Raw genomic sequence first — 27,699 nt, forward strand, 5'->3', positions numbered from 1 at the left:
TACTTTATGTTACATAGATAAATACTTTATGTTACATAGATAAATACTTTATGTTACATAGATAAAAACTTTTCAGACATAATTGCAATTTTTCAGTAAAACATCAATGATAAATACTCTAAGACATAATAATAAATACTCTATGTTACATAGATAAATACTCTATGTAACAAAGATAAATATTTTATGTTACATAGATAAATACTTCTCAAACATAATTGCACTTACAGTAAAACATCAATGATAAATACTCTCATGTATAATGATAAATATTTTATGTTACATGGATAAATACTTTATGTTACATAGATAAATACTTCTCAAATATAATTGCAACTTACAGTAAACATCAATGATAAATACTCTCAGACATAATGATAAATACTTTATGTTATATGGATAAATACTTTATATTACATGGATAAATACTTCTCAGAAATAACAAATAAATATTTATTAATGGGGATTGTTATTAGATAACAGTATAATTAATGCGGGAATTGTTTTTAAATGAATAATTAATGTGGGAATTGTTATTAGATGAAAGCATAATTAATGCGGGGATTGGTATTAAATGACAGTCTAATTTAATGCGGGGATAAATGAAAATTTTTAGTGAAATAAGTGAGGAGATATATGGCAGTTAAGGAAGAGAGAGAGAGTGCGGGGATAAATGGAGGGACAGAGGTGGGGGGATTAGTATAATTATTCTAAAAATTAATATCTTCTGGTTTCACTTTTATGTGACTCAATAAGTTAAAAAGTTGACATTAAAAATTATTCATATCAGTGTATTTTTGCAAGCTCATGATAACAATCAAAATCAAGTTGAAATGCAATAATCTTTACATGTACATAGAGAAAATAATATAGATCATATCTAACATTTTATTTGGACATTAAAATTTTAAATTTTGAGTTATCAAAATTAAAAAAAATAAAGACATGACGGAGACATTTCAACTCTCCTTATTGTTTTTAGGTTACATCCAAAGAATATAATTTAAGACTTAGAAAGCTAAAAGAGCAACATCATTACTTATTCTTTCGCTTCTATTTGAATTAACCAAACACAAAGAGGAACAATTTTAAACCCCTTGGTGCCGTTCCGCAAGGGCCTCCTTAAGGCTAAAGGAGCCTTCTTTAGCTTACTTAGCTGCTTAATCTTGCTGAACACCGGTTCCTTAGCTTGGATTAAAACAACCTATAGTATAGTGCCAATCCGAGCTCCCTGCACAATTTAAATTTAAATTAGTGTAAGTTGCAAAAATAAGTAAAATACAAAAAAAAAAACAGATTTTATACAGTCCCTATAGTATAGTGCCATTTTTACAAAATACAAAGCCAAGAAAAAATTACTTTAAACCTTAACTGAACTGAAGAACACAGAGTACCATGAAATTTTCAGTATTTTGTATTTATAGAATTAATATTAAATTAATATAGGATTCTAGATGGATTACATGGGCATTTCAATTCGGTAGGAAAGAACCAAAATTTTGTTTCGGTTCTTTCTACCGAATCGAATACCCATGTAATCTGTCTAGAGCCCTGTATTATTTTAATATTATTTCTATAAATAAAAAATTATGTGAAATTATTGGTCATATGGGTCAGATTTGTGCAGTTTATTCAGTGCTGCAATGGAAATTTGCAACATAAAGATGCAGGATATTATTTCATGCATCAAAACTGTAAACCCACAATAATAAAATTTTAAAAGATTGCTTCTTACAAGAGATAATACTCTAATTACTCTCTCTACTAGATAATCGCATGGCTTGAAAAATCCACCATATAATTTGCACCAAGTCATCAGTCTACTATACACATAATTTGTTCCCATTGTATCAGCCCAAAACAATATTCCTCCCCTGATATATACAAAAAATATATATATGATATCGGTTATGGGTCAATATATGGAAAGTAAAACATCAGTAATGCCCTTGTAAAAGAGCAAATTTACAAAACTTGAAGGGTTTTAATAAAAAGTAACCTGTAAGAAGGAAAACTCATGCCCATGATTGATGCAATATCTAGGTCAGGACATTTGACTGAAATACCCTCATCAAGTATCCGGCATGCCTCATTCACAACTGGGAAAAACAGCATCTCTACTATATCCTTATCTGTTAATCCAGCAATCTGTTATTGGGCAAGTGTGAATTGCATTAGAAGGGTAAAATTGGTACTTCTATAAATTTAAAATGAGAATAGTAAATAAATTGGGTAAAATGATATTATGAATTTTAGAGGGGTAATACGTAATTTTGAAGTTTTCGAGGGGTATACATGAAATTCGTCAGCATATTTATACATCTGCCTACTTTTGCTGCTAAAAGCATATCTGTTCAAGGAACGGTTTCAGGAGTGCAACAAGAGGCCAATTTATCACAATTTTGATCACTTCAATTATTTTAGAATCCGTCGGCTCATTGATTTGTTTCACTAATCCATAAAATATTAAACGAAATAAAAAGAATGGAAGAATATGGGTAGAAAGAAAAGAAAACAGTATATGTTAACATGGAAAGATACCATGGAATCAGGGGCAAAACCAGATAGCCTTCTTGATTTTTCAACATATTTTGCAAGTTCAGGATCTATGCTTGCCTTTCTCTTATCATCATAAATGTAAAATCCCTTGCCAGAAGCTTCTGCTGGCAAAATTTATCAATAGACTTTAGTACCAGTTGTACCAGTTATACCAGTTATAACAGTACTGGACTAAATTGGATTTTCTTTAGGGTTTTAATTAGCTTGGTTTATTTTGTAATTATTAAAACACATGGTAGAAGAACATATAAGTACCAGTTCGTTTATCTTGAAGCATAGATGGAATGAGCGAGGAGTTATAGCATCTTTCAGGATAACTCCAGAGGCATTGTGTATCAGTTGCTGCAGCAACACCAAATCCTACCAGATCAACCAGTCTAAAGGCATAAAACAAGAATTAAAAATCAAACTTTGTTTTGAAAGTTCTTCATTGTTTTCAACTAAACTCTCTTCCAGAAAAAGAATAGAACCACAGCTGAATGTGTCACAAGTAATTAGATGACGTGACATTTTTCTTATAAATTTAAAATGAGTTTTAATTGAAAAGTCAATAAATTGATTAAATTTGTAAGTTTTGGAAATTTAGAAAGTTAAATATGATGTTATGAATTTTAGAGGGGGAGATACGTAATTTTAAGGTTTTTGAGGGGTATATATGAAATCCCCCCAATATAAAAAACATCACAATTAGAAAATACCTGAAGGATCCCATGGGCATGCCGAACTCAACCATGGCCCGGTCAATTTGGTACAAATCGACACCGTGATCAATCAGAAGGAAAGCTGCCTGAGTGTAAGGGAAGAACATGCGATTAACAGCAAAACCAGTACAGTTTCTGACAACTATTGGAGTTTTGCGAATTTTTTTGGCCAAGTCGAGCAGGTCGACCACGACCTGAGGAGAGGTGTTGCGGGTGCGAACTATTTCCAAAAGCAGCATCACCTGTGCCGGGCTGTTGATGAAAATGATAAATGATTTTACTGCAGTAAGAACCTGTAGGGATAATAGTAATATTCTTTGTTTAACCAGAGAAGGTGAAATCTATACCTGGTTGGTTTGGACCTGACTTGATAGTGGTTAAGATGAGGTGGGCTACCATGCCTTGGGAAGTAAAGCTCTTGTTTTACTTCCTGCCCTTATTTTGCGATATAAAAGTTCAATCTGTCAATTGGTGACCAAATTTTACATTTTTTGGAACTTTTGACTATTTTTAGAATTTTTGAAAATCATTGTTTCTTTGTGGTCCAAAATTTTCTAATAAACAGTTGACCCAATTAAAACTAAAATAGGTGCAAAGTAGTGAAGGCAGTAAAATCAAGTGTACAATTGATAAACAACCAACTGATTAATGACAAAATGAGTGGTTTCCTGAAAAAATGTGCACCAGCTATGCGATCTTGTGAGGCAGTTCTTTGGCCAATCAAGTCCAAGTCTATTGTAGAAGTATTTGTAGCAAGCACGCAATTCGAGTTGCAGTATTTCTCTAGGTCACAGAATATCTGTTGCTTTAGTGAAACATCTTCTGTTACTGCCTGTCATAGACAAGGTTTTAAAAGAGAAATATATTAGTCCAAATATTTTTGGTATTGATTTACCTTCTTTCATTTTATGCATAAATTTATTGTAGAATGATGAACGTAACAGGAAAATTGTGTACCGAATAAATAAAGAAAAATATTAGAATAATATTCCTCAGAGAGGCTATGGTATTTTGCATAGCATAGATGAGTCTGTACTATGGATCGATATCTCCATGTTTAAAGTCCAAAAAGTCAATCTGAGTAGCTTAACATGATTTCCATATTAAAATATACATGGAGATCAAATTTTACACTTTTCAGAATTATTTTAGTATTTTTTTTATATAGGTTAAGAATCACTACTTTCGAACGGTCCAAAATTCTTTAGCTCAAGTGATTTTCTACCTACCTAAACAAATTGTAAAAAATAAAAAAATAAATAAAAAATGTAAAATTTGGCCTCCACGTACATTTTAATATGGAGTCATGATGAACGGTTTAGATCGACTGTTTTGACTTTGACATGGCGATATTGATCCATAGTACGGACCAATCCATGCTATGCATAGTATCATAGCCTCATTCAAAGAACAATATTAGCATTGGGCTGGTTCTGTTGCATGCGAATATTTCTATGCAATAATTATAATGGGTATATATGCAAATTGTTCAGCTATAAAGAATAATAAATGATACATTTGTAGTCTACACTTGCCACACTAATGACCACACAATGTTGTAATTATTCTCTGTTGCATGTGATCTGATACAGACTGCTTGATGCATTATTCAATGTTGTAATTTCATCTGGTACAGAGTACTACAACTGTTTGAACAGAAAATCAGAATCTAATTTCAATGTTGTGTGGCTTTACCAGCATTAGTAGTGCAATTGGTATTGTACCGGTATATGAAGTGGTATGAGAATTCTTGATGCAATTACCGAATTCCAGTGGTTATTTGGGAATTGCATCTATACATTCTTTACTGAATTAAAGAATGACATTTAAAATAGCAGTACAATTCAATCAATAGTAAAAATATAATATTGGGCATTGCTAGTTCCTAGGGGCACTGTTTTGAAAACCCAATTTTATTTAATTATCAGCATTCTCTTGCAGTGAAATAACCCTTTAGCTTGCAAACCTTCCTCGCTACACAACAAACACAAAAATAGATGGAGTACTTTAGAATTTGAATGTACTAGAAGTACCATGATAATTTATTTATTTACTTAGAAGTGACTTTTGAACCGGGATCAATAACTCAGATCCAAAACATTTTATATTTTTCCAGAACACAGAAAGAAATATTTTATTTTTCTTATAGCCGCAAAAAAATTCTGACTGAAAAATGTTGATCCGAGTTATTAGTCGCAGTCTTTCTAATAAATTATATGATATGGTATTTCATCTATTTTCAAAGAAATATAAAAATATTTCTAATATCTCAACAGAAAAAATAAAAAGTCATAACACCTTCTATTTAATTAAAATAGAAAAATCAGAAATCTTAAATTTAATCTTCGGCTCTGTCGAATGATGTCAAATCAAATAAAAAATTAGAACCGCCATGATTCTCGGTGGTTTGGGCATTTTTAAAATTCCTCAAAAAACGTGGGCAGTTTTGTAATTTTCTATTTAATGTTGGATATTAATAAAAAAAATTGACAAAATTATCATTGTTAAGAATTTCTGGGTTGATTGTTTTACATGATAGAAATTTCTAATCCTATCCTGATTTTCTATATAGATAAAAAGTAATATTGGTTGTATGGTTGATGGGAATACTTTACTCAAATTTATAATAGCCCACTATCTCTAAATAGCAAATTAAATAATAGAAAGTACCTTGTAGTATACGATTCCCTTAACCACTGCGTTCATGAGCCAGTGTTGTCAAATCTTGATTCATAGTCGTGAATTACTCTTGCTGCAGTAAATCTGAGTAACCACTACGTTCATATAAATTTGAGCAAATCATCATCATCATCATCATCATCATCATCATCATCATCATCATCATCATCATCATCAAATTCATAATCATCATAACCATATATATTCTGAATGGTATGCATAGAAAGATTGATTAAGAATTGGCACCAGATCATATAAATTTCATCCGATCGAGGTGGTTTAATTTAGAGGATAAACAAATTGCAACCATGACAACTCGTATGTAAGAGTATCGTATGACATGACTACCAAAAAATGTATTTTCCTAAGCTGAATGGTATGCGTGGAAAGAAAAAAACAAAGTAAAGAAATATATTCTGATTCAAACTTTGTATTTGAGTAAAAGAAATAAAGCTTAGAAAGTAGATATTGACACTTATCAATTATCTACCAACAATATTATATAATAATAGGAACTTGGAAGTACCTCATTGTAGTTTATTCCATGATGCAAGCACCACTCCTTTAATCCAGGGCAACCCCAAACCTCAACTTTGCAAGGCTCTGCAGGAAGCAACTCATGCACCAATACTTGCAATTTTTGACAGTATGAAATCTTCAAACTTCTGAGTGAAGGAAGGTTTGTCAACCCCAACAACGAGGTCCCATATGAACCCACCCCTGCTCTCATTGTCAATTCAAGAGATGGTTCCATAAACGAGCACAAGTTCTTACAATAATGGATGGAAAGTTTGACCAATGATTTCAGGTTTTGTATTCCAGGCATAGATACTAGCTGATCGCACTCATCAATTTCCAACTGTTCAAGTTCTAATGGCAGGGACTCTGCCTTTAAGAACTGCAAACTATAAAAGGAGGTAATTTTCAAATACTTTAGCTTGCATAGGCTGCCAATCCATTCTGGAAATGGAATGCCATGGCAACCTTCTATTTCTAGCTTGGTAAGATTAGGGTGAGGCTGGAGACTAACCATCACCGAAAAACAACTTTGTTCTTCAAGAAATATGTTCTCACCTCTTTCGATGTCTAACTGAAATATATTGTGCAGTCCAGTGCCATAATCATCATCCTCATCCTCATTCCAGTTTAGTGCTAAGTGTTCCAAGTTATGCATACTCATAAGGTTAGCACATTGGACATCCATTAAATTGGAAATATTTTTCAATCCACTTAGACAGAGTGTTCCGCCCATAACAGAAAAATTCTTTAACCATCCTATTCTCTTGCATTCAACCCTCACCTTTAGTTCTTGAATTTCTTCAAATTTGCTCAAGCTAGGTAAACAACTCACACCAGTATGCCAGATTTTCAGAGTTGTAAGATCTGTAAGGCTCCCCATGTCACTAGGAAGCTCTTCAAGAAGCACGCATTCCATAAGACAGAGTTTCCTCAAGGCCTTTAATTGACAAAGGGAACCGGGCAACACCCAGAGGCCAGAACAACATTCAATTTGGAGCTCTTCTAAGCTAATTAGATTTCCTATGTTGTTTGGTAACTCCTTAATTTTATCGCATGAACAAATAGAGAGTTCCCTCAAGGCTGTGAGTTGACAAAGGGAAGCAGGCAACACCCGGAGGCCAGAACAACATTCAATTCGGAGCTCTTCTAAGCTAACTACATTTCCTATGTTGTTTGGTAACTCCTTAATTTCACTGCATTCACCAATACAGAGTTCCCTCAAGGCCTTGAGTTGACAAAGGGAATCAGGCAACACCCTGAGGTCAACACAACAATAAATTCTCAGCTCTTCTAGGCTAATTAGATTTCCCATGTTGTTTGGTAACTCCTTAATTGCACTGCATTGACCAATAATGAGTTCCCTCAAGGCCTTGAGTTGACAAAGGGACTCAGGCAACACCTCGAGTTTATCACAATTATTAATTATCAGGTCTTCCAGGCTAATTAGATTTCCTATGTTGTTTGGTAACTCCTTAATTTTATTGCATAAACGAATAGAGAGTTTCCTCAAGGCCTTGAGTTGACAAAGGGATTCAGGCAACACCTTGAGTTTCTTACATGTAATAATTATCAGCTCTTCTAGGCTAATTAGATTTCCTATGTTGTTTGGTAACTCCTTAATTTTATCGCATGAACAAATAGAGAGTTCCCTCAAGGCCTTGAGTTGACAAAGGGACTCAGGCAACACCTCGAGTTTATCACATTTATTAATTATCAGCTTTTCCAGGCTAATTAGATTTCCTATTTTTCTTGGCAACACTACGAAAGAACTTCCCCTAAGAGAGAGATTTCGCAAGCTGTAAAGGGAGCATATGCATTCAGGTAACGTTTCAAAATTACCAAGTAAAAGATAACGAAGATGTTTCAAATTACCAATGGAGGAAAGAGATTGACCTAATCCATAATCATCGGATTGCATTTCTAGAGCTCTTAATTTTGGTGCCATTGAAAAGTCAAAAGCATCTGAAAAGTTTTCAATAGTTATAATGAGTGTACGCAGAGTAGTGACCCTGTCAGAGGGAATAGGATCTTTTAGTATCACATTTTTAGCGATATACAAATGATGTAGTACATCAGGAAAAATTGGGAGCTTATCACACTCAATTGAAAGGCAACCATCTTCTGAATTCCGTCGTGCTAAATCGTGAACTATATCATGCAACTTAAACTTCCGGCAAACCAAATCATTCCTCTCATACATGCCTTCTCTTTCAAACAAGGACCTTTGGCACAGCTGCTGTGCATATTCAAAACCAATCTTTTCTGGAGTCTTGTTTCCTTTAGACTCAATAAAACCCTGATACATCCATAATTCCACCAAAGCTTCTACATCGTATATGTGATCTTTAGGAAACATGCAACAATATAGAAAACAAGACTTCAGGTAAGTGGGAAGGCGTGCATAGCTTATTTGAAGAGGTGGAAATATCTCATTGCTAGCATCTGTCTCCCATAGCTCGCTTTCCAAAATCTCTCTCCAGCTCTCTTCTTCCCCCTCATGCCTCAAAAGGCTAGCAATTGACTTCACAGCCAGGGGCAACATTCCACACTTTTTCATGATTTGCTTCCCAATTCCTACCAACTTCAGGCTCTTATTCTGATCTACGCGACCAAATGCATAATGTTCGAACAATTGCCAACATTGTTCAGTTGACAAACAACCAATTTTGAATGTTGGCTCTGTTTGCATGATTCGTGCGACAGAATCGTTCCTTGTAGTAACTAGAATTTTTGCAAATTTTGCTGACATAAAAGGAGTCTGAAATGAATCCCAAACACTCTTCTTCTCATTCCAGACATCATCAAGGACCAAAAGGATCCTTTTCCCACTTATCTCCTCACGAATTTTATCTTGCAAAACACTCAAATTTGTGAGATCACACCCCTTTTTTGTAATAGACTCCATGAATTCCTTGGTGAGTCTTTCAACATTGAATTCCTCTGATACGCATATCCACCCAAATTTATCAAACCGTTGTTGGATTCTTTGATCATTATAGGCATGTTGTGCAAGGGTTGTTTTGCCAATGCCCCCCATGCCAACAATTGTCACCACCGAATAAACATCACGTTCAGTGGACAAGACATCAATCAGCTTCTCCTTTTCAGTCTCTCGCCCAAAGATTTTCGACTCAACTACAAAGTGGCTTGTTGGAGCTATTTGCAATTCGTTGTTGTAACGCATGGGCCCATCTCCCTCTGACAATTGAAGTGCTATCCGATCTTTCATAATCTCATGAAATCTGCTCCTTATTTGCTGAATTTGATCAAGCATGCCGTATGGAACCTGGAGAGTTATAATTACCTTGAGAATGTATGACCTACTATAATGTTCTTGTACACAACTAGTTGTATATTACAGGTGTTTGCATTTCATAAGCAATTTCATTATTTACTCTTTGCAATTCTTGAACAGAAAAGCTTTTGCAAAAGGTAATTAAGTTAAATTAAATTAATTACCTGAATTAGCTTCCTTCTACGAGAATCTTGTGAAGAAGCATCTCTTGCCTCAACTTCTGCCCGTAAGAATTCGTAGTGGTACTTATCCAGTACATCCTCTGCATCATACGCAACACCCTTGAGCTCCTTCAACCAAAGCTTCACTGACTTGTCTCTGATCTCCCTCTGCTCGGCATCGTACAGCGTGGTTTTGATCCGCTCCAGCATCCCCATCACTTTTTTCAATTCAGCCTCAACTTGGTGGTTTTGATCTGCTGGAGGACACTTGGAAGAAGACGGAGCTTGTGCAGATGCAATGACAGAGGGCAGCAATTTGGTGCCCAAAGAGAGAAGGTTGTTAATCACTCCACCTAGACCCATGATGGTTCTACAATTGCAAACTCTCTTTTCTCTTGTGCTGTTGATATGAAAATGGAACGATAGATATGTTAGATAGAAAAATAAATTATTGGGGAGTCGGAGAAGGCTGTTAGTCAAGTCAAGAAATGATTGCAAATTACAAAAAATTGAAGTAAAGAAAAGTCAAGTCAAGTCATTATACCCACGCGTTTTCCTCAAAAAAATAAAAAAGTAAAGTAATTATTGCAAATTAAGTCTCCCTTGGTAGGCGGCGTGCATGTGCTGTCTCTTTTGGGGAACATTCTTAGAAAGTGCACCGTCAGTTTTTCTTATAAAACCACTTTGAATTTTAGAGGAATGGAGAGCCTATCTTTCCAGAGAAAATCACAGCCTCACATTGAATTAGTCTCATCGATCCATTAATTACTGTTTGATTTTATAATTTCGATTGTCATATAATCTTACGTATAAAATCATAAAATAAACTATAAGTCTATCCGTTTCAGTATAAGATATAATCTTAACTATTAATACACGCCACAAATCTACCCGTGGAGAATAACGCGTTTCTGCGTTCACATTTCTTTCTTTTCTTCCCCAGCACACGCCTTCCCCAACACACGCCACAAATCAGAAACGGGTTTTCCTCAAAAAAAAAAAAAAATAATAAAGTAATTATTGCAAATTAAGTCTCTCTTGATTGGTGGCGTGCATGTGCAGATGTGCTGTCTCTTTTGGCGCACATTCAATTCTTAGAAAGCGCACTATTTTTTTTTTAAGCTCTATTATGTTTTGTTTAAATTTTTTGGACTAATTAAATTTTTTACTTGTTCTATTCTATTTGTTCTGTGATGATTAGAATTATACGTATAATCTCATTTGATGGTGAAATTATAAAAAATAAAACGTACGTACATGTTCAACAAATAAAATTTTGTACTAAATTTTTACCAAAAAATTATCACAACAAATTATACACATAATCTGAGTAGTGTTTTGTACTAAGTGCGCAAATTATTACAAATTATATGCACAATCTAATCAACATTTTATACTACAAATTATACGCAGAATAGAGTAGAACAAAACTAAAAAAATTATTTGGTGCGCTTCCTAAAAAAAAAAAATTTGGTGCGCTTTCCACCCAAAAAAAATTAATTTGGTGTGCATCCCCAGCTGGCACACCAAAATATTTGGTGCATACCTCTAGGGTACGTGGGGTGGTAAAATTTGAAATATGGAATTTTGGATAGTGGTTGTTTTATTTTAAATTATTAAATTGCTAACTAAAAAAGTTTCAGTCTAAATCCGCTCCGTATTCGTTCTAGAAAAATATATTAAAAAAATATTATTTATAAAAATGAGTGCCTACAATAAGTGTTCTCCTAGGAATTTCCAATATTAATATGTATCGTCTATTCATCTAAAAAAAATACTAAATTCAATATTACTTATTTTATTTATTTATTTTACTTATATAAGAGTTAAGCCTACAACCAATTTGACAAACAAATACTTTCTTTAAGAGTGTCATTGCTACATGCTAAATATAATTAATGACCGCATTTGGATTGTATTATGTACGATTGACAAGTAATTCTAGAGGGAATCATATATAGCAGCAATGGCAAGCCTTTTTGTGTCTCTCTGGGCACTGGGCTCCACTAATTCAGGTATTAATAAAAATTAAGTACCATCCTTAGCTATCACTAGATATGCACCACCTATGTTAATTATAAATTAAGGAGGGTTAAAATGCACCCTCACTTTTGTGTTCCTAATGTGCACACTTTTCTTATATTTTCATTTTTTAAGTTTAAATAGTCGATTCGAACCTTTCAATGTGTTCTTCGTATTAAAATGTGCTTGGAAAATCATCACTTTGAAAATCATCACTCTGCTGAATTTTTTATTATCACTTTGCTGGAGGGGTATTTAAAGATGAGGCAAGAAGGATTTTGAATAAGATATGTGCTAGCTACTTAGTACAATCGCTTATTTTTTTTTAACCGTCCCGCTATATCGCTATAATCGCTATCTAAACCATTGAGTATAATTTAAAGAATATTTATGAAACTTGTAATAATTTTTCATGTTTGTCTTCAAGTATCTTATCTAATACAATCGTATATAATAAATTCTAGTGATATATGTAAAAGTAAGAAATTTGACATGTAAAAAAGGTTATGAAAATAATAATTTTGTAAAGGTAGTAATGCAAATGATATTATATTGTGGACATTCATGCAAAAATAAGTTGCGTGTATGGGAACTTGCAGCTATATTGGCTGGAATGAATCACATGTTGTTTTATTGCAATTTCAAATGGCAAAATAGCAATTATCTTTCCAAAATCAATCCAAAAGAAAAAAAAAATAAGAAAAAAAAATATGTCGACCTTTCAAGACCTGAATCAACACCATGCATGCTTCTACGGGTGCAAACGAATCGACCGAGTCAAAATTACTCCAATTTAAATTTGATTTGAATTAATTTCAAATTAATCGAATTTTTTACGAAATCAATTTCGAATTATTTACAAACTTTTTTTTACGACAAGAGTGATCGTAATCGCTGAAAGCGAGATGTGAAAGTCGTCCAGGATTTTAGAACTGAAAACGAGAGTTACGACTTATGATTGGATGGGCTTATATTTTAACTTTTAAGTCATCAGCGGAAATCAACGGTTCACATTACTTTGAGATTCGAACTACAATATTTCGTTAACCTATTTTGAATGAATAGGATTCAGTTTGAATTTGGTTTGAAATAATTTCGAACTATTTCGAATCAAATTTTTCACGAACTTTTTCGAATCAAACTCGAATAGAATCACGAATTACAAATTTTTTGTGCAGCTCTACATGCTTCCCTTCCATCCTTTTTTCCTTCCTTTTATATTATTATTATTATTATTGGAAATAATTGTTATCCACAGGATAAGAATCTCCAACGTCCTCAATTTTTGTTAACAGTTTACCATCATTCAATATTTTTGGTGGTTTTCAAAGTATCTAATTTCTTCTATTCAATGAGATGTAAACACTTAACAGTTGTTGCTAGGTCAGGGCAATGACTTTAGTTTGCATCTCTCTTGCATTTTTTTTAATCAAAATATGTTTAATGATATACTAAACATTTTTTTTAAAATAAAAAATCTGATTTGTCATGAAACATATTGATTATTTTTTATTTCAGAAATAATATAGATAGGGGGACACCACACAAATTCTCCCCCATCCTAAACTAAATCAATAATTCGGTCCTTACTATTTTTTTTTTTATAAAACAAACATCAATTCAGAGGTATGACAAATTAGTTTTTTAATTTCTATAAAAAAATGTATAGTGAATGTAAAAAAAACAAAGTTCAGTAATAAAGCCTACGGGTAGTTGTGTCAAATAAGAATTTTGATTAATAAAAAAAATTTATGTTTCTGAGCAATTTTGGTGCAACATATTTCAAAGTCAAATTTCTTAATTATCCCTGAAAAGAATGGAGAAGCTTCAGTGCAGCTCAGACCCAGCATCTGCGTTCTTCATCCAGCTGTTCTAAATCTAATCAACCAGCTTTGTATATTCTGATGGTCAAAATTGGGTAAATATTTGAACAGATGAGTTTTAGTTTCATGCAGTGCAAATAACATGTGCAGCTCTGTTTTGATTCTATAGTACAAGCGCTGTATGAAGCTAAAATTGTTCTGTTAAAATCTTTACCCGTGCATTTCCTGTAACCATTTATGTTGTGTCGAATTGTGTATTGAACCCGCAGAAACACCGTAGCACACGGAAATGTCGCCGCAAAGTAATCAGAGAAAATGCTTTTATTCACGTGGTGGGACCTCTGGCTCTGGGTCCTAAGCCACCCTAACGAATAATCGGACACCACGTGTCCATGACGAGAAAAGGGCGCTATTTGTGTGATCAATTATGTAATATAACGCAAACTCAAACGCGGAATGGGTTGAGTCATTCGTTGCACGTTGCACATTTCTTAACATAAAATATTGCATGCATATTTTTAAGGGAAAATCTGTGTTGTCTATTCAAACTTTCAAAATAGTTTATTTTTCATGAACAGATCATAATAGCTAATTTTTCTATATAAACTTAAATTTCTTTTTTCTATATCCTTCTATTTATTTGAATTTTTATTTAATTATTTTAATAAATAAATTAACAAATATATCCTTTCATTTTAAATGGAAGGTCTTTTAAGTCAATTGAATAAGAAATAACATAATTATTGAATAACAAAATCTGTGTTTCATTTCGATAAACTCTTTTGGTATTCAAAATAAAATAGGTACCAATAGCCAAATTCGGACCTGTTAGCCATGGCTAGAGTTCAAGCTCCTTCTTATGTTATTTCTTACTCAATTGAATTAAAAGACCGTCCATTTAAAATGGAAGGATATATTTGTCAATTCATTTATTAAAATAATTAAATAAAAGTCAAATAAATAGAAGGGTATAGAAGAAAGAAATTTAAGTTTTTATGAAGAAATTGGCTATTATGATGTGTTAATGAGGAAATTGACTATTTTGCAGTGTTCTAAATAGCGCGCTATAGCGTTTTTGGACCCTAAACGCTAAACTATACAATTAAAACACGTTATTTGAGCTATAGACGCTATAGCGGTAATAGCGGTCCGCTATAGCGCATAGCGTGTAGCGCAAATAGCGCCCGCTATGCAACATGTTGTTTTTTTTTTTCTTTTCAATTTATATGGGCTTTAAATAAAGGCTCAGATTGGATTTTAACCGTGATTTTTTTTATAATTGACGTACTAAGCTTTATATTAAATTATTAATTATTATTTTGATAAAAAAATTATTAATTATTAAATGAGAGATCCATCAAACGAAATCAAATAAGGAAGCTACAGCGCGCTATGCAACATGAGCTGTTTTTTTTTTTTAATTTATATGGGCTTTAAATAAAGGCTCAGATTAAATAAATTTAAGATATTTTTTGAAGTAACAAAATGATACTTACTATATGGTAGTTTGAATATTTTGAATATATTAAGATAATTAATTATGCCATGATGTCTAGGTTATTTTGAAATTTAAATAGAAAAAAGATAGATTATGTCATGATGCTGAATATATTTTGAATAGAAAAAGATCGATAGTTTATGATATTAGTAATACTATGGATATTTTGAATCGCAATTTGGACTTTGTATTGGTTCAATATGAATACTATAATTTTTTAATCAATTTGATATTATTTATTGTTCTATGAGACTTAGATAATGTTGATATTTAGTACAAATATATGATATAATTTTTATAAAAATAAAAAAACGCTATGTGGCATAGCTTTCGCTATAGCGACGCTATTCGCTATAGCTTTTTTTTTCAGCTTCCCGCTATGACGCGATAAACGCTATTTAGAACCTTGCTATTTTGAAAGTTTAAATGAACACACCGAAAATTTTCTCTATTTTTAAAGTAAATCCATATTATATATTTTGGTGCCTAAAAACACTATAGAAAAATTCTCCTGTTTATTTTAAAAACTTTCTATTCAAGTGTATCAATTGTTTTCTCTCTCTCAAAAATCATCATATAGTATTGCAAAATATTTTCTTTCTATAAACCTGTTTTTATTTTTGTGAGTTGTCATATACTAAACAACATAACAAATTTTATCTTAGCGTTAGATATTAATATGTACTTATTTTTGCGTCCAATATTAATATAAAAATACCTGACGCTGATAGGCGGCTCCAGAAAATGTTCTTTTCATAAAATATTTGTACAAATTAAGTGATTTTTTTTTTTTTTGCTGATAAGCTTTGTAATCATCTCATATTTTATAATTGTCAACAATTGTTAAAAAGAGTTACAAATTTAAAAAAGTTGACAACTAACACCATTTATTTCTTCTTAAATATAAATTTGTAGGTATATACATCTGTTGAAATTAATCTAACTTATTTTTTAAACTTAATCTTGAGTTATAAGATAAAAATAAATAATCACAACGATATAACTAAAATAATAATTAGACATTGTATCTCTACTTCTTTAACTAACTTTCAAAGAGAAATAATCATTAAATGCTAAAATATTAGATATGTTTGCACCAATATTAAGAGATAAGGATGCCAAGGAGACAAAATTTTAGGAAGTCTCAAGGAGGCCACCGCCCCATTACTTTAATAACATGCTTTTCATAATATACAAGTTAATACCAAACTGTTAGGGATAATATTTCAAAAGTGCCTCTGTCAAATCAGTTTATTTATTTATTACCTTGGGATAACAAAAAAAAAAAAATTCTAGTTGAAACCTCCTGTCATGATCTGTCAAGATTTGGGAGGATATAAATACTTTCATTTTTTTTTCTTTATTGCTCTCCAATCATTTGATTTTTAAGTCAAATGTTGATTTTTTTTTTCTTTTTCAAATTACTAACAATTAATAAAGTGTTTATTTATTTATATTTTGGTAAGTGTGTTGGATCAGCTGTCAAGATTATCAAATAAGTTTGTAGTCAATTTAATTTTTATAATTTTTATTTAATAGTATAAACTATTATCTTAATAGTTTAATCAAGATGATCTAAGAAAATTATTTGTATAAAAGAGATCTCATTAAAAGCCACAAGATTCATGAATTATATATATAAAGAGAAGGAATGTTGGTTCATGAAAATCGTGTGGTATATGTGCTTCTCTTTATATGCTTCTTTTAGCTATTTGCTGTTTTAAGAGAAATTTGCACGCACCTTTATCTCATTTATTTTAAAGTTATTTCACCTTTTCTAATTTTATCAGTAGTTATCTCATTTTTTTTATATATTAGCAATACTAAATGTATGCATATATGCTAGGAGTCGGAGAGTTCATCTGTACAGACGAAATCTCTATTGTCCATCAATTAACCATGACCGTTGATCAGTAAATTAGGCTTTTATACATTTGTTGCATGCTATCCACGGTGGAGAAATTTATATTTAGTGAAAACCGGATCCGTCAAAAACAAATAATTTTCTTTTCTTTTCACAAAATACTACTGTCATCCACTACCTCTCTTCTGTCATTCACTATCTCTCTGTCGGTTACCTCTCTGCTGTCATCCACTATCTCCCTGCCGGTAATGTGTCGCATCTTTCGATAAAAAGAACGCTAGTGCGTTTCCACATTTCTAATGGTGGTCCGCGAGCATAAAAGAAAAGAAAAAAAATGAGAGGACCTACAGATTTCATATTTTCTATTAGATCTATTTAATGACTAAGTCTAAATAGTTTTCAAATTTTCTATGGTGAAGACATTGTAACTAATTAAAAGCTACTAAGATAAAATCACTGATTCGGTCCCAAAAAAGTATATAGTGTGATCAAACTATTGTGTTTCAGTCTCATTTATGGAATGAAAAAAAAAAAATTCATCTTTTTTGTGAAATTAATTTTATTTATTTCTAAAAATAAAAATAAAAATTGCAACTGAACTATGCTGATAAGGTCCGTTGACCCTGTAAAAAGCTAAAAGAATGTTAGGTATTTGTTTGCTTAAAAAACGGCCATTTTTATTAATATCCCTGAAAAAAAAGAAAATTTTAAAAATAACCCTGTTCCTCATTTTTTTTTAAATATGCCCTGACCGCCTGGACCAGGGGCGGCCCAAAACACCAAGTGAGGCGCCCCAGGGCCCGGCGGCCCATACCCCAAGTGAGGCGCCACCCCCTGGGGCGCCCCATTAGTAATTTGGATTTTTTTTTTTTTTTTTGAGAAATCTTAGTATTTTGATTTGAATAATTTTGTTGAAAAAAGTGTTGGGTTTATGTATATGTGTATGTCAAAAAATAAAATATTTTGTATATGTGTATGTGTATGCCAAAAAATATAATATTTGATATATTTACGAAGTGATGTCGTAAATTTTTATAACTTTAATTTTTATTTTTATTTCTTTGGTGAACTATATGTATAATATACACACATACACATACACACATGCACATACACATACACATACACATACACATATACACATACATATATACACATACACATACAAAAAAACTCACATATACACATACACATACACATACGCATACGCATACGCATACGCATACGCATACGCATACGCATACGCATACGCATACGCATACGCATACGCATACGCATACGCATACGCATACGCATACGCATACGCATACGCATACGCATACGCATACGCATACGCATACGCATACGCATACGCATACGCATACGCATACGCATACGCATACGCATACGCATACGCATACGCATACGCATACGCATACGCATACGCATACGCATACGCATACGCATACACATACACACATACACATACACATACACATATACCAAATAAATCAATTCGCATAAGCAAAATAGCAAGTTTATCTGCCACCACGTCTGAATAAACCTAACAAACGACTAGTTCTTCTGGTACCAGTGGCAGGTGCGGCATTACTTGTAGAGGCTTGGCTACTAGATGATTGGCTTACAGGAGGAGGGGGTTGTGTTCTACCGGTTGCTTCAGCAACAACTTTGGCATTTTCTCTTTCGTTGTGTTCGTTTATTGCATCTAAATGTAACAATGCAATTCAGTTAGTAATATAATTAAAGCATAAATAAATTTTGTACAATTCTACGTACCTGCCCTGCGCCTGTCGGAAACAGAACGGCGAGCCCGATTTCCCGACGGTCGCCTACCACCCATCTCGTCCATGGTCATTACAATACGCTTGTGTCTCCTCCTTCCCTTTCTTATCCATCCTTCTGAAGGTAATATTCTATCTCCGACATATGCAGGCCACTCATGCTGATCAGGATAAGAATGGAAAGATCCACCCCAAGTGGAAGCAAGGTAATCGGTACGGTACATGTCAGCAACATAGTGATCCTCACAGTAGTTCCTCACTCGGCATACCGCCATCACGTGACTGCAGGGTATGTGACTTAGCTGGGGTCCTTGGCATGTACAGGTTACCGCCCTGGCATCTCCGAATTTAACCACGTACTTGCAAGCCCTCTTGACAAACGCCATAGTGCCGTCTGGTTTACGGGTGGTAGGAACGTACTCATTTGGATTTTGCACTTCGAATTCTGTTCCATCGTTACCCATCGGGATCACGGTCATGGTTGCACCTTTGTCTCTGTGTCGTCTTAGTTTCTCCTCCACCCTTGTTGAAAATGACTGGTTCATCCTTATTAATTCTGCGGCCTTAGCACGCCGTTCCTGAAACCAGGCATTTAACTTGTAGAATGTGTCCTCTACAACTGCAGCCACAGGCAACATCCGGCTCTGCTTGAATACTGCATTCAGCGACTCGGATCCGTTGGTGGTCATAATTCCCCAACGCCAACCTCCATCCCGGGATTGATATATTTTCTCGTATGCTGGATCTTCGTTGACATCTCGGGGATTATTTTTCCCCACCTTCATTAAGTAGAGATTTGCCTTTGGCATGTACTACATAGAAAATAAGGAAATAGAATAATGTAAGTAAACAATTGTAGTAAAAAAAAATTGTTTTCTTAAAGTACAATAATATATGTAAACAATTGAAATGCATGTACCCTTGCAAAACTGCTAGTCATCTCTACCACCCTTCTCGGCTTTTTCTTTCTGCAATTCCATCTAAATGTATCAGTAACCCACGTGTCGCCTCCGGTTGCCTTGGAAAGGTTCTCCGCAACGTGTTGCATACACAACCTGTGCACACACTGGCCAGTACGTGTTGACCAACCGTAATCTTCACGATCAAAAACATATTTTATTCCTTTGTGCTGGTCTGATATCACACAGAAAAACTTCCCTTCCCCAATCACCCGTCTTCTTAAAAACTGCATAAAGAATCCCCAGTTCTCGCCGTCCTCTTTACGAACAATTGCAAACGCCAAAGGCAACAGCTGGTTCTCAGCATCATATGCGCATGCTATGAGTAGTCTCCCCTCGTAACGGCCAGACATGAAGCATGCATCAATGCTGATAACAGGTCTGATGTATGGCACAGCCTGGATACAAGGACCAAAAGCCCATGCTATGCCCTTGAATTGTTTAGCTCCCTCTATTAGTACACCGTCTTTATCAAAAAAAGGGCCATGCCATCGCTCATATACGGTGCCGACATTTGTACTTGCCATGGCCTGGAGCAATGGTGCCAGATAGCCATATGAGTCCTTCCAACTACCAAATATCCTGCAAATCGCAAGTTCACGACCTCTCCACAGCCTGTTGTATTTTGGGATTACATATTTGTATTTGTGTCTGACGGTCATAGCCACCGCCTTGATGCTCATCGATGGATCCAACTTAATGTCCTCCTCAATTGCATCGGCAATTAGTGATGCTGTCAGATTTGAATGGTCTGTCCTTGTGGACGCAGACTTGCATGTATGAGGTGGTTCGCACTTCTTAATCATCCATGCTTCCCCTGAACCCGCAGGGGTTGCAAAAAGGCGGAACTCGCAGTGCGGGTGAGTTGAACAAAGCACAACTAACCTTGTTCGGTCCCTTTTGTGTATTATACATTCCCAGTTGCCGTGAACATGAGTCTCATATATTTTCTTTACAAGCTCGTCTACGCTGGTATAAACTTGCCCTGCGGCAAGTTCTTTGTTGTATACAACACGAGGACCAAAGAAACTAATGTCTGCCTCTTCGAAAGCTGTGGTGTCGTTGAATGTGGCAACCAGATGCTTATTCCCCCGACCTCTAATCGGGAATTTTTCTGCCCTGGACAACCCTGCTACATTTGCATCACCATCTGATAAGTCATCATCTTCCCAAACCCCTTGGTATTCATCCCCCGTTTCCATTTCTCTTTCTGGTACGGCATCAATAGCATCAACATCAACATCAACATCATTTCGATTAACGGGTACCGGTCCTGACTCTGGCATAGTTGGAAATCTAGGGATTATGGGTGTCTGTCTGGGTGGTAGTGGTAACTCTTCAGTATTTTCTGGGGAGTTGTGGTACCCCTGGTTGTCATTACCGGGGCTGTGATACTCCTGGTGGTACCCCTGGTTGTCATAAGGGGATTGCTGGTGGTACTCCTGGTGGTCATAAGGGGAGTGCTGATGGTACCCCTGGTTGTCATAACCTGAAGGTCCAGCCCCAGCCGAACTTGAAGGTCCAGCCCTCGTGCGGGGAACCCTCTTCGAATATATGTCCATTACCGGGACCCCACAAGCTACAAATTGAGTATACACAACTCTCCACAAATTGGCATCTGTTATTGGAAACTTAACAAAGTAAGGTCTACCCCCCCCCCACGTGAGTTGTCAATCCGTGTAGCCAACTCTATTTCATACCTGTTGGGGTTTACAGATGTCTTTTCGTATATTAGCTGCTTCAGTTCCTCAAATGTGGTATTTTCATTAATCTCGAAGCCAAATGCGACTTCTTTCGTGTAATGCACGCCATCTTCATCCCTTTCTAGCTTGCCGCCGACATACAGTGCAACTAACATCTCTTCTTTAACAAACTACATTTTAAAAAAAAAATTTACAAGTATTACATGACATAATAATGGGTACATTAATAAATGACTAATTGAAAAATAAATAAACAAAATTAAAAAAAATTACAATTTTTCTACAGTAGGTGTACAGCAATTGCTACAGTAATTGTACAGTACGCTGCAGTAAATACCAACAATAATGTACAGTACGATACAGTACAGGTCAACAGTAAATGTACAGTACGCTACAGTAAATGTCAACAGTAATGTACAGTACGCTACAGTAAGTGCAACAGTAAATTTGGAACAGTAATTACTAATTATTATAATTATAATTACTAATTATTATAATTAAAAAAACATACCTATTTTCCCCAGTTATCGCCTCCAGAGAAGGTCTGAGATCGGGAAGTGACAGAGGCAGAAAATGCGTTTAAATCACAGGACTAGTGGGGCGCCCCAGGGGGTGGCGCCTCACTTAAGGTATGGGCCGCCGGGCCCTGGGGCGCCTCACTAGCTGTTTTGGGCCGCCCCAGGCCCAGGCGGTCAGGGCATGTATGAAAAAAAATTAGAGAGAGGGGCATTTTTAAAATTTTCTATTTTTTTAAGAATATTAATAAAAATGGCCGCTTAAAAAATATGCACGTGGAACAATCCTAAAGTTGTAAAAAAGATTTTATATTCTAGAAAAATCTTTTATGATAATGCTTTTTAAGGATCGCTTCTTCTAGGTATTTGCTGTTTCAACTTTTAAGAGAAATTTATATGGCATCTTTATCTCATTTATCTTGAAAGTTGGCAAGGCATCTCTCTCAACAAGTAAAAAAATTATAATTACAACTTTCTGTATTTTTGTCTTGAATAAATTCACCAATATTATTATGCTATCACATCATTTCGTTAATATTATTAACAATTAGTTAATTTCACCTTTGTATATAATTTTAATAAAAAACAATACCTACATTTAAATCTATTAGTAGTTTATTTTATGTATCCTCCTCAAAAGTTTCAATATTATGTATTTTTGCTTCAAAAATTTATAATATCGTATTTACCCTTCAAAATTGTAGAATCAGATATTTACCCAATTCATAAATTTATTCATTAATTTTAAATTCATCACCCTTCCAAATTCATAATTCTCATTTTACCCTTATAAGAAAAGCAAGCTTTTACTGTATCTCTATTAAGAGATAAGGATACCAATTACTATTGCTCTCCAATCATTAGGTTTTTAAGTCAAATATGTTTTTTTTTTAAATCACTAACAAGTGTTTATTTATTTATATTTTGGTAAGTGTGTTGGCTCAGCTGTCAAGATTATCAAATAAAGTTTGTAGTCAATTTAATTTATCTTTTATTATTATTTAATAGTAGAAACGATTAGCTCAATAGTTTAATCAATATGATCTAAGAAAATTATTTGTACAAAAGAGATCTCATTAAAAGCCACAAGATTCATGAATTATAAATATAAAGAAAAGGAATATTAATTCATGAAAAGATATATTTCAGGCCAAAAAAAATATATATATAAGTGTGTCTCACACTGGTTCTATCTTGGTTGGGTATATATGCTTCTTTTCTTGATAAACATCATGTTGTTTGTACGAGAATAAAGTATTAAGTATGTCTTATATGATATGCAAGAGACGAGTGAACCGATTGTTTTTTACCCTATACCCTTGTAAGAAAAGCAAGCTTTTACTGTATCTCTATTTTAATTGTTGCCCACCCAGATATTTTAATTCAGAAACAAGATGAATTCTTTTATTTTTAGATAAATGGATGAAATCGAACTAATGGTTCGATTCCTATTGGAGAGAGGCTAGCATGATCAAACTAATTTACTATACTAATGATTACACAATGTGAAAAATTGATGGGGCTAGTTGGCCTCATTCCAATGGTAGACCGGGTGTAAAAACGAAAAGAAAAGAGAGGAGAGGATCTGCAAATTTTACAGTTTTTATTGGAATTGAATCAATAGTTTAGTCTCAGTAGTTTTTGAATTTTCTATGATAAAGACACACTGCAACTAATTAAAAACAACTAGAACAAAAATGATTGATTCCGTCCCAAAAAATATTTAATGTGACAAATCGTTGTGTTTCGGTCTCATCTATGGGATGAAAAAGAGAAACAATTCATCTAGTTTTTGAGAATTTGATTTTTTTTATTTCTAAAAAAAAAAAAGAAACGACTGAACTATGTTGATAAGGTCCGTTGACCCTTGGAAAAAGCTAAAAAAATGTTAGGTATTTGTTGGCTTTAAAAAAATATGCATGTGGAACAATTCAAAAGTTGTAAAAAGAATAGCGCTGTTCCGATCCATCCAAACATATTCAGGAACAACGAGAATAGCGCTGTTCTCGTTATTCCTACAAAAACATGGAATAACAAATGAACTCTCTCAAAGCCTCAATCCCTACAGTAACTATTCTAAATGTTCAATCCAAACAACTTCCGAATAGCTTTGAGTTAGCGCTATTCTTAAATAGTAGCTGTTATTGCTATTCTTAATTTACTATTCTCAACAGTAGTTATTCTCACTATTCTCTAGTGCATCCAAACGCACCCTAAGAATTGCTTCGTGTAGGTATTTGTTGTTTCAACTTTGAAGAGAAATATGCAAGGTATCTTTATCTCATTTATATTGAAAGCTGGCAAGACATCTCTCTCAACAAACAGTACTTACAACTTTCTGTATTTTTATATTGAATTAATTCACCAATATTATTCTAGTGTCACATCATTTCGTTAATATTAATTATAATTAGTTAATTTCACCTTTGTATATATAATTTTAACAAAAACAATACCTAGCTCTAATTGTATCAGTAGTTATCTCATTTTTTTATGTATATTAGAAAAATAGTCGTAGGTGAAACTTTTCCGACGAGAAATTTTTTTTTTTTGACGATACAAAAAAATTGACATTAAAAATTATCCATATCAGTGTATTTTTACAAGCTCATGATAGCAATCAAAATCAAAGTTAAAATGTCATAATCTTTACATATACATAGAGAAAATAATGTAGATAATATCTAACAATTTTATTTGACATTTTAAGTTTTAAATTTTGAGTTATCAAAATTTTGAAAATAGAAACATGGCATTTGAACTCGCCTTATTGTTTGCAGTATATAACTGGGTTACATTTAAAGAGTATCATTTAAGACTTGAAAGCTAAAAGAGCAACAACATTACTTATTCTTTAGCTTCAGCTTGAATTAACCAAACACAAAGAGGAACAATTTTAAACCCCTTATAACTGAGATTTCACCTGATCAATCTGAGCTCCCTGCACAATTTAAATTCAAATTAGTGTAAGTTTAAAAAATAAATTAACAAAAAAAAAGATTTCATCCAGGCCCTATATGATATATCCGTTCCGTATCCGCTTAAGGCGGATATGGTTAATTTTGATTTCTATTTACTATCTGTATCCGTATCCGCTCATCGAAAAACGGATACGGATATGATATTGGCATTATCCGCTCCGAATACGCTCTGTTTACACCCCTACATATATCAGTTATTCTCGATGGATTACATGTGCATTTCAATTCGGTAGAAAAAACCGAAATTTTTATTTGGTGAAAAAACAAAAGTTTCTAAAAGGACGGAAACCTTTTTTTCGGTTCTTTCTACTGAATCAAAATACCCATGTAATCCGTCTAGATTCTCTAGAACCCTATATTATTTTAATATTATTTCTATAAATAAAAAATTCCGTGAAAATATGGGTTATATGGGTCAGATTTGGGCAGTTTTTTAAGGTGTGGCCAGATTTTGTCAGTGCTGCAATGGAAATTTGCAACATAAAGATGCTAGATATTATTTCATGCATCAAAACTATAAACCCATAATAATAAAATTTTAAAAAATTGCTTCTTACAATAGATAATCCTCTAATTGCTCTTTCGCTAGATAATCGCATGGCTTGAAAAATCCACCGTATAATTTGCACCAAGCCATCAGTCTACTATACACATAACTTGCTCCCATTGTATCAGCCCAAAACAATATGCCTCCCCTGATATATACAAAAAATTTATATATGATATCGATTATGGGTCAATATATGAAAAGTAAAACTTCAGTAATGCCATTGTAAAAGAGCAAATTTACAAAGCTTGAGGGGTTTTAATAAAAACTAACCTGTAAGAAGGAAAACCCATGCCCATGATTGATGCAATATCCAGGTCAGGAAATTTGACTGAAATACCCTCATCAAGTATTCGACATGCCTCATTCACAACTGGGAAAAACAGTATCTCTACTATATCCTTTTCTGTTAATCCAGCAATCTGTCATGGGGAGGTGTGTCAATTGCATTAGAAGACGGAACATTTTTCTTACGCAAACGACACATCCTTATTTTCTAATAAAGGGCAAAATTGGTACTTCTATAAATTTAAAATGAGTCTTAATAGAAAAGTCAATAAATTGGGTAAATTTGTGAGTGTTTTAAATTTAGAAGGGTATATATGGAAATACGTAATTTTGAAGTTTTTGAGGGGTATACGTGAAATTCCCCCTTGGCATATTTATACATCTGCCTACTTTTTCTGCTAAAAGCATATCTGTTCATGGAATGATTTCAGGAGTGCTACAAGAAGCCAATTTATCACACTTTTATTCACTTCAATTATTTTAGAATTCACCGACTCATTGATTTGTTTCACTAATCCATAAAATCTTAAACAAAATACAAAGAATGGGAGAATATGGGTAGAAAGAAAAGAAAACAAGTATATGTTAACATTGAAAGATACCATGGAATTGGAGGCAAACAAAGATAGCCTCCTTGATATTTCAACATATTTGTAATCTCAGGATCTCTGCTTGCCTTTCTCTGATCATCATAAATGTAAAAACCCTTGCTAGAAGCTTCTCCTGGCAAAATTTATCAATAGACCTTAGTACCAGTTGTACCAGTTATACCAGTACTGGACTGAACTGGATCTTTTTTAGGGTTTTGATTAGCTCGGTTTATTTTGTAATTATTAAAACATATGGTCGAAGAAAATATAAGTACCAGTTCTTTCATCCTGAAGCATAGATGGAATGAGTGAGGATTTATAGCATCCTTCAGGATAACTCCGAAGGTATTGCGTACCAGTTGCTGCAGTGACACCAAATCCTACCAGTTCAACCAGTCTAAAGACATAACACAAAAATCAATAATCAAACTATATTTGAAAAGTTCTTCATTGTTTACAACTAAACTCTCTTCCATAAAAGGAATAGAATCACAGCTGAATGAGTGTTTGAATCCAATTTGTACAGAATTTTTCTCTGTTTAATAAAATTTGTAGATAAATGCCACTTTGTATGCATCACAAGTAGAGAAATAAATTATTTATCCTCGGAAGCCGATCAATTAGATGACCGAACTGGGTAAATTTGTGTGTTTTGGAAATTTAGAAAGGTAAATATGATATTATGAATTTTAGAGGGGGAGATACGTAATTTTAAGGTTTTTGAGGGGTATATATGAAATTCCCCCAATATAAAAACATCACAATTAGAAAATACCTAAAGGGTCCCATGGGCATGCCGAACTCAACCATGGCCCGGTCAATTCAGTACAAATGGACACCGTGATCAACCAGAATGAAAGTTGCCTGAGTGTAAGGGAAGAACATACGATTGACAGCAAAACCAGTACAGTTTCTGATGACTATCGGAGTTTTGTGAATCTTTTTGGCCAAGTCGAGCAGGTTGACCACGACCTGAGGAGAGGTGTTGCGGGTGCGAACTATTTCCAAAAGCGGCATCACTTGTGCCGAGCTGTAGATGGAAAATGATAAATGATAAATGATATTACTGCCATATTTTGTTAGAGGAGGGATCCAATTACGCTAATTTATGATGACACATCTTGACATTATATTTTTATAAGTTAATTTTGTGATTTTAAAATTCAAACAGACGATCCGAACCGTTCTACATGATCTTCATATAAAAATGTGCT

General features: G+C 33.7%; 4 protein-coding genes across 4 annotated transcripts in view; all 4 read right to left on the minus strand.

Moving 5' to 3' along the window:
- Positions 1-1,547: 1,547 nt before the first annotated feature.
- Positions 1,548-27,223, minus strand: LOC144554325 (glyoxysomal fatty acid beta-oxidation multifunctional protein MFP-a-like). The gene is made up of 4 exons (XM_078302656.1): positions 26,761-27,223; positions 2,542-2,663; positions 2,000-2,148; positions 1,548-1,874 (listed from the first exon to the last, which is right to left on the minus strand). Exons 1-4 carry the CDS (start codon positions 26,780-26,782, stop codon positions 1,598-1,600), a joined length of 570 nt encoding a protein of 189 aa, XP_078158782.1. The 5' UTR covers positions 26,783-27,223; the 3' UTR covers positions 1,548-1,597.
- LOC144554306 (uncharacterized) lies at positions 3,499-10,522 on the minus strand. Its single transcript, XM_078302631.1, has 6 exons — positions 9,918-10,522; positions 6,466-9,744; positions 5,931-6,145; positions 4,551-5,234; positions 3,945-4,092; positions 3,499-3,721 (listed from the first exon to the last, which is right to left on the minus strand). Exons 1-3 carry the CDS (start codon positions 10,275-10,277, stop codon positions 6,041-6,043), a joined length of 3,744 nt encoding a protein of 1,247 aa, XP_078158757.1. The 5' UTR covers positions 10,278-10,522; the 3' UTR covers positions 3,499-3,721; positions 3,945-4,092; positions 4,551-5,234; positions 5,931-6,040.
- On the minus strand, positions 17,721-20,932 carry LOC144554381 (uncharacterized). Its single transcript, XM_078302702.1, has 3 exons — positions 19,822-20,932; positions 19,046-19,714; positions 17,721-17,744 (listed from the first exon to the last, which is right to left on the minus strand). Exons 1-3 carry the CDS (start codon positions 20,665-20,667, stop codon positions 17,721-17,723), a joined length of 1,539 nt encoding a protein of 512 aa, XP_078158828.1. The 5' UTR covers positions 20,668-20,932.
- LOC144553755 (uncharacterized) overlaps positions 25,353-27,699 on the minus strand; it is a 59,275-nt gene continuing 56,928 nt past the window's right edge. Inside the window, exons 7-8 of the mRNA XM_078301956.1 lie at positions 25,881-26,076; positions 25,353-25,755 (exon numbers count right to left, since the gene is read on the minus strand). The gene's annotated coding sequence lies outside the window, so the exon portion shown is untranslated. The remainder of the gene's footprint in view (positions 25,756-25,880; positions 26,077-27,699) is intronic.

This window comes from Carex rostrata, chromosome 5 (assembly GCF_964058835.1).
Source record: "Carex rostrata chromosome 5, lpCarRost1.2, whole genome shotgun sequence".
Taxonomy (NCBI): Eukaryota; Viridiplantae; Streptophyta; class Magnoliopsida; order Poales; family Cyperaceae; genus Carex; species Carex rostrata.